Raw genomic sequence first — 14,241 nt, 5'->3', positions numbered from 1 at the left:
CCCGAGTATTGCCCATTGCTGTAGTCTTGCTTCCACCTCCCCCCACCCTTTCCCCTCCCCCCCTCCCCCTCCCGCCTTTCCCCTCTCTCATTGCACCTCCCCCCTTTTCCCCTCGCTCCTCCTTTCCCCTCTCTCCCCTCCCTTTCTCATTGCTCCTCTCTCCTTTTCCCATCGCTCCTCTCCCTATCGTCTCGCTCCTCTCCCTTTCCCTTCGATTCCCCCTCCCTTCCCCTCGCTCTCCTCTCTCCTCCTTCTCCTCTCTCTTCCCGTCCACCTTTTCCCCTTGTTCTCCCCCACCTCTTTACCCTCGTTCTCCTCTCTCCTTCCCCTCTTCCCGTCCACCTTTTACCCTCCCTCTCCCTCTCCCCCGTCTTTCCCCTCGTTCCTACCCCCTACCCCCTCCCGACCCTCGTGTCTCGGCCCATTCCCTGCTCGGCGGAAACCATTTTAGTTGATGAGGATTGGAGATGAAAGCAGGAATGAGGCTTCCGAGGTGGAAAGAAGAGAAAATCAAGAGACTAGACGAATGAAATGGTCTTTCCGGAATGGAAGGAGGAGATGACCTCCCTGGGGGGACGGGGGGGGGGCGATGAGGTCTTCTGAGATTAACGGAGGAAATGTCCTTGAACGGAAGAAGGAAGTGACTGTCCAAGGTCGAAGGTGGAAGCAGCCTTTAAGAATGAACAACAACAATAATAGTAGTAGTAGTAGTAGTAGTAGTAGTAGTAGTAGTAGTAATTATAATAATAATAATGATGAGCCTTCACGAGTGAACAACAACCGTAGTAGTAGTAGTAGTAGTAGTAGTAGTAGTAGTAGTAGTAGTAGTAATGATGATGATGATTATAATGATAACGATGATAATGCGGTCGTGTGAATCACGAAATACTATGATGAAGGCCTTTGTTCAGCAGTGAACTCAGGATGGCTGATTTGATATTGAGTAATGATAATGATAGAAACATAAAGACGTTCATTTTGTAAGAATGAAATGGGTTTGCGAAATGGAAGACAAACTGAAGTCTACGACGTAACCTTCTTTCCAGGTCAGGTCAAGTCAAGTGAGGTCATTATGTAGTAATGGAAGGAGACCTCCAAAACTGACGAGGGAAGGGGCCTTCCAAAAAGCAGGAGAAAATATCCTTCCAAGTTCGAAAAAGAAGGACGGGAGGGGGGGGCTTCCAACCGTACACAGACACGTCCACTTAAAGCTTTGATAGTTCACCTCATTCGCCCCAGATGAGCCTTGGACGGCTTCGATTTCGAGGTCCATTATTGTTTGCTAAGAGCAATTTACTCCTCCACTCTTTGCTGTGATTGAGCGCGCGAATTAACCTCACAAGGGTTGGGGGGGGAGGGGGTTTAAGATGGCGACCGGAAATTAGAATGCGAGTTCATTGCTTTAACTGTGTGATTTACCATGGTCTTGGATCACGTATTGGACTCGTGATCGACAGCTATTGCCCTCCCGGATGAAGGCTCAGAGCTCATATATAACCGATCTATGGGTAATGCTGTGACCTTACACTCGCACACACCCTCAACTCCCCGTCCACGAGAGTTGGAGTAACGACTCGCAGCGCAGCGATACTGAAATTATTTTAATCCTGGGCGGGATTTGAACTCGGACGCTGGAGTAGCGGTTGCGAACGCTACCCCTGTGCTGTCGAGTCATGTGTGTGTGTGTGTATGTGTATGTGTATGTGTACATGCGGAGACAAAACCTATGCTCCATAGGAATAGGTATATCAATGCAGTGAATGAAGATTAACTCGTTTGCTAAACCGGGCGTTCCACAGGGATCAGTAAAGTAACCAGGCACAAGACGGACCAGAATGAAAAGTAGCTCTTGGTACAGAAGACTCTTCGCCGCTGACGGGGTGCTATATACCTACATACACAATATACCAAAGGCTTTTTCCCCCTTACAAGGAAGGTAGCCAAAAAAACAAAGGCATAACCACTCCCACCCATTCCATCCCCTACATACTCCACTCCCCTCTACCCTCTTCCCTCTCATCTTTTCTTGGCACCTCCTGGATGACGGGTCATCCATGCATGGGTGAATAAAATCGACTGGCGGCAACAGCTCTTCTGAAATGAAGAGTGACACCTGGTTTCGAAGGTTTTAATGAGGGACAGAACTTGTGACTTGGTTAAATCACCTGCGTCGTGTGTAGTGAATTTCCCATAATCCACACGGCGTGACAAAAATGAATATATGTAAAGTAGATCAATGAATTAAAAACGAAAACACGGGTCGGGTGATTATTTCAGTCGTTGATTTGTGTGTTCCTCTGAAGCGTGACATTTGACCCAGTTTGAACACGTGGCTTCGCTTGCGGGGTCGCTGTTCAGGGATCGTAGTGCTGGCAACTGTACAGCCTCTGTTTTGACCAACGCCGGACGTCTTTATTCAGCTCGAAAGTGGACCCAGCCCTGAAAAGATCTCTTACTTGGCCGAGACTCGCGACCCTCAGTTGAATAGAATCGTCTGTAATGTGTCTCAAGAGGGTTATCACACTGGGCTTCCGCAAGCTTCACCAGCTCCGACAGTTGAAAGTTCGTTCGAGTGAAAACGACTTCGGTTACGATATTTTCATTTTTTGAATTTCGAAATATCAAATTATCTTTCCCTCATATATAGTAAAATCTGAATGATGAACCAAGAGATTGTAAACCTATACAAATGTTAGACATACTGTCGAAATGTTCTTAAAGAAATCTAGATTTCTGTAAGCGAAGTCATATTCTAGTTATTCAAATGGAGGTTGAAGGGAGGATGTTGGAGGAAAAATAGCCCAGTGTGATGACCCTTTCAGGAACATCTGTAAGCTGGTCGTCGTGCTCAGGAGGTTACGGGGTTTGTCTATAGAAAGACGTAAGAAGATCACTGGCGGGACTCTGCGTACGTGTGTAGGATACAAAGTGGAAGCGCTTTGCATCTGTGGGAGTCTTAGGAATCTTAGCGCCGTCTTTGGGCGTTTCAGGTTATGCAATGGCATTCACCTTCCCGGGAGTCTCTCGCCCGAGTATATATATATATCAATTTATTTTCATGTGTTTTGTGTATATTGTTTTATTGGGTTTCATCTTTCTGTACTTAAGGTTTGCTCCTTTTTTTTTCATTCAGTTGTGTGTCTGTTTCTTTAGATAACCCTTCAGCGGTTCGGGTGTGTGGCTTTGAATACCTGTTTAGATTTATTTTTCTTTATTGATTTATGTATTCGCTTTTCATAATCTATTTTCTTGTTCATATATCAAAGTTATACGGATATTATTTGTGCATATAATCAAATTTTGCATATACTTTTTATTATGTCATTTATTTTTATAATTTTTCTTATCTCATTATTCTCATATTTATTTATTTTGATGATTTACTTTTCATACATTGGGAGAGAGTCGTTTATCACAGTTATTTATTCCTATAAACCCACTATCGGAGAAAAAATGACGGAAGTACAAGGAAACTGTATATTTCGACTACTATCTGTAGTCCTCTTCAGCAGAAGAGGACTACAGATAGTAGTCGAAATATACAGTTTCCCTGTACTTCCGTCATTTTTTCTCCGATAGTGGGTTTATAGTGAACTTTTACATATGTGTTATAACATACCAATTTCCAACAGTTATTTTTGTGCATGTATATCTTTTGTATATATTTTTTTCTGTCATTCATTTCCTTATATGATTGTTTTTATCTCATTCTCATTAGTATTTATTTTGATGATTTACTTTCCATACATTGGGAGAGAATAGTTTATCACATATATATTTTTGTGCATATATACATCTTTTGTATATACTTTTTATTCAGTCATTCATTTACTTTTATGGTTATTTTTATCTCATTGTTCTCATTAGTATTTATTTTGGTAATATACTTTCCATACATTGGGAGAGAATCGTGATCCCGTTTGTTTAAAGCGAAGAGGAATCTTGAGTTACAATTGCCGCGTCTTGAGAAGCCAGTCGACTGTGAAATCCGAGTGTTACCTCTCTCGCCACGGGTGACGTCATTCTCGAGAGTCTTGACCAGATTTCATTCAGACGAGGGAAAGACTCGAGACTCTATGAGGTCTCGATCCATCGAGACCTCGATTTTGGTCCGAGTTCGAACCCTGTGGTCCGCGCTGGGGATGGGGTAACTTAGTCGAGATCCGGCAGGTGGTCGTGAGTTCTATTCCCGGAACACGCGACTTCAGAACACACAATGAATGATGTATGTTACGGCCTCTAGTCCATCGACCTGTCAGGAAGCAGCTACAAGTATCCCTGTTTAGCGTACTGGATTCAAACATTCCTTTCATTTTCCTTGGAACTGCCTAGTGTAGGCCTTATGGTCTCTTGCAGTTTCCTTCATTCTTATGTTCTTATGTTCTTTGTCGCGTTGGTTTCCGGTAGTCCTAGCCAGGCGGGGAAGCGACCCAACATCGGCATAAAAAACAGCGGTTTGCTACCAGGGGTTTCTCACTTACTACTGTTTCGTCAAGCGTCTATCCCAATCCCCCCATCCCTCCTCTCAACTCCTTTACCAAAGTGGACAAAGAAATTAAACCTTTTGACGTCACTGAATTGAGAGTGGGTTACATAATGATCTCCGGAAATTTAATATTATTTTGTGTGCTTATTCATGTATCTGTTTATTCATTTATTTGTTTATTTTTTATATCCCCCCGTAACCCCGTATGTCATATTTGTTTCTTGTTTTACATCTCCAGTATTGCTATGCTTCGTTAATTTCGTTTTTTTTTTTTTTTTTTTTTTTTTTTTTGTCTTCGTCTCTTTTGCTGCTGTGACGTCAACCCCTCCCCCAACCCCCACCCCTCCCGCCAGGTTCAACAGGAGTCTTGCATATACCAAGGTGAAGTCAGTAGAGAACGTAACCGCATTATAGTATTCGTTCGGTCGCCTTAACATCTTCGTTATATTAATGTTACTTAAGCTGGATAAAAACGAAGGTCATTAGCCTTGTGTGTATGTGTGTCTGTGTGTGTGTGTGTTATGTAGCTGCCGATCACATCAACATCTTCATTATGTTAACGCTACTTAAGCTGGATAAAAACGAAAGTCATTAGCTTTGTGTCCGTGTGTGTGTGTGTGTGTGTGTGTGTGTGTATTTACCTAGTTGTATTTTACGGAAAGGGGAGCTATGCTCGTGGTGTCCCGTCTTCATATCTCATTTTATCTAAACTATTTTTAAATTTATGTATTGTTTTTGCACACACCACTTTCTCATCTAACTTGTTCCAACTGTCTATTACTCTGTGAGGCAAGCTGTTCTTTTTCACATCTCTTCTATAGCTGTCTTTCTTGATTTTCCGTGTCCTCTTGTATTTCTATCATCCCATTTTATCAGATTCTCTCTATCAATAATTTCTATGCCTTTCATGATTCTGTCAATAGCTATCAAATCTCCTCTCTCTCTTCTTTGCTCTAGTGTCTGTAGTTCAAGTTTTACTAGTTTCTCTTCATATGATAGTTATAAGAGTGTTGGTGCCAATTTTGTGTGTGTGTGTGTGTGTGTGTTTGTTTGTTTGTTTGATTGATTGTTTTTTGGAGGGGGGCTACGGACACGTGACCCAGGAGCGAACAGGTGCCATCTCGCTCGTTTTCTCCTTCCGTGGTGTTGATGGCGAGGGTAGAGTGCCATAAGGCTGTGCTTCTGAAGGGCTCTTAGCGGTAAAGGGGCGACCCGTCCTAAGAGGAAGGAGGAGGAGGAAGAGGAGGAGGAGGAGGTTGGACTTGAAGGAGGGAGGGGGTCGTATGAGAGAAAGTGGAGGATAAGAACTGGAGCTTTAACAAGACAAAGACATGTGGAGGTGAGGAGGCGGGGTTAGTGGGAGGAAGAGCTTAACCTATTCTGACCTAGGTTGACCCGTGTTGTCTGTTGACGATTTGAAGCAGGTAGTTGGGGGGAGGGGAGGAGTCTCGGGGGGGGGGGTAGGCTGACACCTCCGCCCACCTCCGCCCACCGCCCACGACTCGCCATATGCTGATGAAAACCGACATGGACGTTCCCTCAAGAGGTTCCGTGCGATCCTTTGCGATGCTGAAGAGGTCTGAGAGTTTCTTGAATTTCACACCTCGGAGGTTAACAGACGCGGCATTCAAGCCTTTGAATTGCCGCGCTGATTACGAATGAGCTCGTTAAGGTCTTCCTTAGCGAAGGAGTGTCACGGCGATGATTAAGTGGGACGGGCCTCGCTCCTTCATTAGCAAGGAAAGGACCAATTAAATCCTTCCGTCCTGAAGGACACTTGTCCTTTCAACCTGGAGGCTGCCAAGCGATTTTGTTCAGCTTCGTGGCACCCGTTTGGTACAGAAGGGGGTTCCGCGGTGGGGGGGGTGCTTCACGTGGCGGTGGCGGTCTCTCTATCTATCCATCTCTCTCTCTCTCTCTCTCTCTCTCTCTCTCTCTCTCTCTCTCTCTCTCTCTCTCTCTCTCTCTCTCTCTCTCTCTCTCTCTCTCTCTCTCTCTCTCTCTCTCTCTCTCTCTCTCTCTCTCTCTCTCGCCCTCTCGCGTTCTCTATCTCTCTCGTTCTCTCTCTCTCTCTCGTTCTCTCTCTCTCTCGTTCTCTCTCTTTCGCTCTCTCTCTCTCTCTTTCGCTCTCTCTCTCGTTCTCTCTCTTTCGCTCTCTCTCTCTCTCTCGTTCTCTCTCTTTCGCTCTCTCTCTCTCTCTCTCTCTCTCTCTCTCTCTCACACACACACACACACACACACACACACACACACACACACACACACACACACACACACACACACACACACACACACACACACACACACACCAAAGGCTCTTTTTCCCTATATAAGGGATGTAGCCAAAAAACAAAGGTATAAAAACCACTCCCACCCATTCCACCCTATCACACTCCACTCCCCTCCGCCCTCTTCACTCCCCCTTATCTTGGCACCTCCTGGATGACTGTTCATCCCTGCATCTTGTCCACTGTCCTGGGTCATCAAAAGCAGTGTCGCAAGACACCGCACATCCACAGCAAGGCCGCTTCATTAATTCGGCGACCCCCCCTCTCCATCCCGTCATGCAGAAAAGGAGAAGACGGGTAAAAACGTTTCCCAACGTTTGTCGGTAAATGAGTCCTTTAGCACTTGACATCAGAGGTATTTTATTTAACTGAAACGAGTTGATTGATTGGGATGTGTGTGTGTGTGTGTGTGTGTGTGTGTGTGTGTGTGTGTGTGTGTGTGTGTGTGTGTGTGTGTGTGTGTGTGTGTGCAATAACCAGAGCTTCTATCCTCGCGAACAAGGTCACATTGAAGACGTGGAGTCTTTTAGGTGGTCAAGGAGAGATTTAAGGAGGGGTAGAGTGCTATGAAAGAGGCCTTTGTTCAGCAGTGGACTCCGAATGGCCGATTGATTGGCTAATTGACTGAGTAGAAGTTAAAAAGAGGTGGGAATTCCATCACTACAACCACCACCTCTAGCACCATACGTTGGCGGTCTCATTTGTGTGATTCACCATGGTCTTGGATCACGTGTTGGACTCGTGATCGACAGCTATTTTCCTCCCGGAAGAGAGCTCAGAGCTCATATATGACCGATCTATGGGTAATGCTGTGACCTTACACGTACACACACACACCCAACTCCCCGCCCACGAGAGTTGGAGTAACGACTCACAGCGCAGCGATACTGAAATTATTTCAGCCCTGGGCGGGATTCGTGTGTGTGTTGGGGGGAATTAAGACCGTCTCAACCGTCTCGGTTCAATTACAGTCCAAGTCATTGGAAGTATTCAAACACAACCGCGCAGTTTTTCCTTGACTATGCGGTACCGCCGCTGTTTCCGCGCGTTTCAAACCGCTTTTGTGAACAGAGCCTATGCATTATGGCTTCTTCCAGGCTACTTTGATCAGCTGATGGACAGACTGGGTCAAATAGCCTCAATTGTGTTTGTGCTCCGCCCTAAGAGCAAATAAATTCGCAAAAAAAAAAAATAATAATAATAATAATATTTTAAAAAAAATGCGTCGTCGATAAAGTGAAAGGGATAAGAACGTTTAATTACGGGCCGAGTTTCCTTGGCTTCGCGTTAATTCGATTAGGTCATGCAGTTTATGCGATTCTGTTCCTCGTGGCTAATATAGCCTTTGCCCACGGAGTCTTGGGGTGTTCCTACCAAACTTTGTTCACGAAGTTGAACACGCACACACGTGTACGTGCATGTGTATACATACGTGTATATATATATATATATATATATATATATATATATATATATATATATATATATATATATGCAAAGTAGACCACTTGGAAAAAGAAACTAACGAAGGGAGGGGGAGGGGGTGGGGGGAGGCAAGGTTTTACTTGGAAACCGTGTATTGTTACGTACCTTTCCTGTTATTGTGAACACAGAGAATCCTGTCATCGTCGACGGTGATATGTATTAGATTTGTGTTTTGTTAGCTGCTGGGTTTGATGTGGATCTGACAGCTGCTCTTGGCATTGGCCAGTGCACACGGTGACTTATAAATTTTATTTTATTTTATTTTCTATTTTTATTTTATTATTATTTTTTTTCCCCACCATTATATTTTCTTTATATTTATTACCGGAAATGTGTTCCATGGCGGTGGTGTGTGGTTGTGGAAGAAGAAGAAGAAGAAGAGGTGATCAGGATCAGGATCATCATCACCAACAACCTTACCGTCCCTATATCCTCTTTTCCTTTCCCCGTCTCCCCCTCCTTGGCATTGTCCAGTGCACACGCTGGGGATTTTTTTTTTTTTTTCTCCAACCATTTATTTTTTCTTGGATATTTATTACCGGAAACGTGTTCGATGGCGGTGGGGTGTGGTGGTGGAAGAAGAAGAAGAGGAAGAGGAGGAGGGTCGTTATCACCATCACCAACTTTACCCTCCCCATATCCTCTTTCCCTTCCCCGTTTCCACCTCCTCCTCCTTGGCTTAACCACAGTTTGTTAGAAAGTTTCCGCAGAAACAAAGAAGAGATTTCATCGAACTCCATTGTGGCAGCACCTCCCGGAAGGCCAACCCCCACTTCCTTTGAAGACGAATCTCTTTCAGCGGCCTGATCCGATTTGATGGCTTCTTTACCGTAACTTTTGATTGGGGTCCTCAACTTCTCGGCCTTCGATCGTGCAACAGGAGTCCCGACCTCGTTTAACATGTCGACGTACTGCTGGTAAAACTCCTAGAATGTTCCCGTGTTTTGATATTAGAATGCCCCCCCCCCCTCAACCCTCTTTAGCTCCAGATATAGGAAAAATGTAGAGGATGGCGCGGTCGTGTGAATCACGGAATGCTATGAAGGAGGCCTTTGTTCAGCAGTGGACTCAGGATGGCCGATTTGATGGCGAAGGTACAAGAGTTTAGAGTACTTGTTTAGACAACCACAGCAGGAAGTGATGCAAAAATTTCTCTACTGGACATCGTTGTCCCTATAAGGACAAGTGGTCTCCGAAGTGATCTATATACCAAGCGCTTCCATCTCCTTATAAGGGAGGTAGCCAGAGTCACATACCCACTCCCACCACTCGTTTTAGCTCCTTGTGGACGAAGGGTCATCCGTGTCCCATCTCAGCAGTGCAGTAAGACCCAGTACATCCACAACAAAGCCGCTTCACTTAATTGGCAATCCCCAATCTGTCTCCTCATGCGGAAAATAGACAAGATGGGGGAAAATATCACTGGCGTTAGTCGGAGTAAGAACCACTTCCCTGTAAAGTTTCAGGACAAGAAGGTCTGCATCTGCAGATACTCAGTAGTCTTTCATTCCATTGTGGAGGTGTTCGGAAGACCGACGTGACAGACCTGTTGAACTCTTTCGTCTTTCGGAAGGCATCTCAGAGAGAAGCAGCAGGCGAAGACAAGAAAAGGACCGAGTGGTACGGAAGGAGAACTGAAATGTCATCGGGTCCATTGATAGGTCAGGTTCTCTTGTATATTGGACGACTGTCGAGTTGTTATGTAACCAGACTTCGGTGGAGGACAGAAGGACGTGTCCATTACAATAATGCATTTTGTATTCAAAAATATTGTCAGTGTATTCTGTTCGTGTATTCAAAAATATTGTAAGTATTCAATAGCGAGTGTGTAGATACGGTGCGTGCACGCACTACGAGCGACTTATTAAACTTGTAAGAGGAGACCTTTAGGTCTACAAAGAGCAAGGGCAAGGGCAAGGACATACGCAGTTGCTATGTGACGTAATTTGGGTTCAGATTGGAAATAAAGTTCACGTAGAGCAGAACCCACGCATTTGGTTCATCCTTAACATTGCTAGATTGTAACATCTTCAGTTCCCCGTCGGTTATATTAGTAAACACATTCATTAATTCCAGTTGGAGAGGAAAGCATTAACGAAGCGTTTGTTCACATGGTGCAATGTAGGTGGAATGGTTTTTTAGTTGTGTAGAAGAGGGTCTAGTCTAGACAATTTCGATCACAGGTATCCGATTATATATAGGATTCATAGGATTACCAAGCTTCAGTAGAGAGCTTGGTAAATGTTCGCCAGACCTCAGCGCGGTTTAGTTTAGCCTTGTTAAGCAAGTTTAAAATTACAATTGTGCGAGTAAAAAGTAATTTGCTGAAACTAAATTTCCGATAGTTACAGAATTTGTTAACTTCGGTAATAGTGTTGATTAATGGTGCGGACGATATGGGAATTTAGTGTCCATAGTTTGGTTATGGTAGTAAAAGATACTATTAAAGACGGGCCGTTGTAGTATGGCTTATACATGGGGTAGCCATAAGGCTTGTTGCGAATTGTTAGTTTCGTTAGATATTGGCTTTACCGAGTAAGTCTTCCGATGTGGCCGTGAAATCTAGTAGGATGACGAGCCTCGGGGCGCTCATTTGTAATAAATGAGGTCACGTTCGACTCGAGTAATTTAGAGATGTTATTTTAGATTATATTAACTAGTCTAAGTTTTACGCGACCAGTAATTGGCAATCTAGTCCAAGAAATTCAAATCTGGAATTTAGGACAGCCGTGTTCGAATGCTGTTGAATAAGTTTGTTGAAGGGATAGATGCAATTAATTATATTATCGACTCTGGAAGTCGATGTTTCCAGGAAGTGGTGGTTAGTGGGAGAAGACGGAGAATGGTCTCTAGTGGACTTAATTCCAGGAATACTTCCAACGACTTTTGAAGTCTAGTGAAACTTCACCTAGGACAATTCAGGTATATGCTCGAGAGTTTAATCAAGTTAAATATTTTAATAAATTAAAGGTTGGGTATCGAAATTAGATAAATGTGACCAAACAGTTAAATTTTGTAGAAATTTATTGGAGTAAAGTATAACCAGTTTAAGTTACTCTTTTTCAATTAGATTTGTTACAAGAGGACGCCGATGTATCTGGAATAGAATTAGAATGTTCTAGTCTACTGGTTTTGAACCGACCATTTTAGTTTAGGTAGAATTTGCGAGGGTTGTAAACTCTCCGATAGTAGGGTTTGTAAGTTGGAGGATAGAATGGGTAAGGAGTAGGAGTGTAGCGAGTGTAGTAGTTGTATGGATTGTATCTGGAGTGGTAGTACGACCCGAAGTGCCTGTGTCGGTGGAATCGAGGGAAGTGGCCGTCGAATCCTTGACGATGGCGAAAACGATGGCCGTGGACGAGACCTCGGGTGTGTCCGTGCCTTCGGCCGTGTCCGTGTCCTCTACGTCGACCACCGCGGTTACGTCTGCGGGCCTCAGCATCGGCGAGGAGTAAGGCGAAGATCACTAGGAGCACGATCAGTAGCTTCATGGTCTGAAGTACACAAAAGTCGTTCATGAACAATTTTGTAGTACAAGTCTAGTACTCGCAGTTCCTTAGACTGCGTATATTAGGCATGTATATATGTAGAAGTTTGCGTGGTCGTGTGAATCATGGAATGCTACAGAAGAGTAGTGGATTCAGGTTGGTAGATTTGATAGGAGTGCTTACCTTCATGGCTGCGTTAGATTCTTGATTCTAATACGGCGAAAATCCCGAAGTTCAAGCAAATCGAACTACACAACTGCAAGGGTCGTCCTCTTAGGGTCTACCAGGTCTTGTGACCGCTTCCACACTGCCCGGAGTTCCTTCGCCCGGCTCGAGTACAACTCGGCTCCACCGGCAGTTCTTCGACTTTCGGTCAAAGGGTCGTGTTCGGACGCCGTGAACGACGCTTGTTAGGGCGGCAGCAGCAGCAGCAATTAGTCGTCGCTGAATCGGGCAGTTAGTGAGAATGACTGGTGAGCGAGGGAGCAAGTGTGTTAGTGAGTGGACGCCGCGAGATGGGAAGCGTGGAAGAGAGAGACCAGACAGAAGGTGGAGAGACAAGATTGAGAAGTTTGCAGGAGTGATATGGCAAAGGTTGGCGCGGTCGTGTGAATCATGGAATGCTATGAAGGAGGCCTTTGTTCAGCAGAGGACTCAGGATGGCTGATTTGATCGGTTGATTGAATCAGGTAGACGACAGCAAAGACGTCGGCAATTGGTGGCTCGAATGGAAAGTAACAGTGGTCATAGTCCAGCGAGAAAAGTTCATGAAAAAGGACGTTTTTTATTATTTTAATATTATTTATTAATTTATTTATTTATTTATTTATTTTTATAACACGGAGGCGTCTGTAAAACAGCCCGAGGAACGCGAATATTTGCAGATACTCGCCGACAGCGGCTGCAGGTTCTAAGCAATTTGTTCGGAACAATAAGTAACACCACAGCCGTTTACGTTCACGCTGATTACCTATTCAAATTTCATTAATGACAAAGTACCACGAGGTGGCGAGCTTTGGCGTGTGTGGATGTGACTACCATGATGGATTTCGTCAATGATAGCCAGTGGTTATATCCGAAACAACAATATTGCAATGATGAGTCGGAGACATCAATGTGGGAAGGACGAGAATTAAAGACATGATCCAAGGCAATGGTGAAACACACACACACACACACACACACACACACACACACACACACACACACACACACACACACACACACGCACACCTCGTGGCTCAGTGGTAGAGTTCCCGGTTGCCACTACGGTGGTCCTGGTTCGAATCCCGCCCAGGGTTGAAATAATTTCAGTATCGCTGCACTGCGAGACGTTACTCCAACTCTCGTGGCCGAGGAGTTGGGGGAGTGTGTGCGTGTAAGGTCACAGCATTACCCATAGATCAGTCATATATGAGCTCTGAGTTCTCATCCGGGAGGGTAATAGCTGTTGATCACGAGCTCAAAACGTGGCCTAAGACCATGGTCAATCAAAGGATTACAAAGGCGGAGCATGCCGACAGGAGACCTTTTGGTCCATAACTAGGTCGGATGCGAAACAAAAAAATCACACACACACACACACACACACACACACACACACACACACACACACACACACACACACACACACACACACACACACACACACACACACACACACACACACACACACACACACACACACACACACACACACACACACACACACACACACACACACACACACACACACACACACACACACACACACACACACACACACACACACACACACACACACACACACACACACACACACACACACACACACACACACACACACACACACACACACACACACACACACACGAGAGAGAGAGAGAGAGAGAGAGAGAGAGAGAGAGAGAGAGAAAAGAAAAAGAAAGAACTTGTATTGCGTAGTCTGACATTTTACCTCTGCAGTTTCATACATATCGTAGATGGTTCGCCTTCCCAGTCGTGTTTCTACAGCGTTGACTCATGGTACGAAGCATTTGGAACTGACAGTTGGATGTCAGAAACTATTTTATTTTTTCGTTCTATGTATTTATTTACTTTCCGCGTGGCTCACCTGGATTCATTCGTGACATGTCACGCCACCACTGTTGATAACAAGCACGATCGCAAAACAAGTAATGTCAATATAGTAATATTTTTTTTAATTAAAGATACATGAGATCTGACCGTAACTTTATCTTCAAAGTGCAACACATAAGATCCCTATACCTAACATAGTATATATAAGTACTAGCAACTCGTGAACTTGTTCACAGAGGAGCGACCATCATATATACTTGAGCCGTTACATTCCGTAATATAGGTTATTCATTATACTTTTACTCATTGCATATCATGGGTATTCTAAACGTAGAGCTATCTTTTTGTAATCATAATATAAAAAAGAGTGGGCTTAAACAATTGTTTATGCATTAGTTGCTATTCGTAGACCCACAGTACATACTTAACTGCCAAC

At 44.4% G+C, this 14,241-nt stretch overlaps 2 protein-coding genes across 6 annotated transcripts in view; one reads left to right on the top strand and one right to left on the bottom strand.

Moving 5' to 3' along the window:
- LOC143039592 (afadin-like) overlaps nucleotides 1–14,241 on the top strand; it is an 879,482-nt gene that overhangs the window by 377,617 nt on the left and 487,624 nt on the right. The gene's annotated exons all lie outside the window — the stretch shown is intronic.
- LOC143039593 (uncharacterized) lies at nucleotides 11,266–12,088 on the bottom strand. The gene is made up of 2 exons (XM_076209831.1): nucleotides 11,931–12,088; nucleotides 11,266–11,753 (listed from the first exon to the last, which is right to left on the bottom strand). The coding sequence occupies exons 1-2, from the start codon at nucleotides 11,934–11,936 to the stop codon at nucleotides 11,406–11,408; spliced, it is 354 nt and encodes a 117-aa protein (XP_076065946.1). The 5' UTR covers nucleotides 11,937–12,088; the 3' UTR covers nucleotides 11,266–11,405.

The sequence above is a fragment of the Oratosquilla oratoria genome, chromosome 26 (genome assembly GCF_046742065.1).
Source record: "Oratosquilla oratoria isolate Oo_2021 chromosome 26, ASM4674206v1, whole genome shotgun sequence".
NCBI lineage: Eukaryota > Metazoa > Arthropoda > Malacostraca > Stomatopoda > Squillidae > Oratosquilla > Oratosquilla oratoria.
This window is presented reverse-complemented; position numbering and strand designations above follow the sequence as displayed.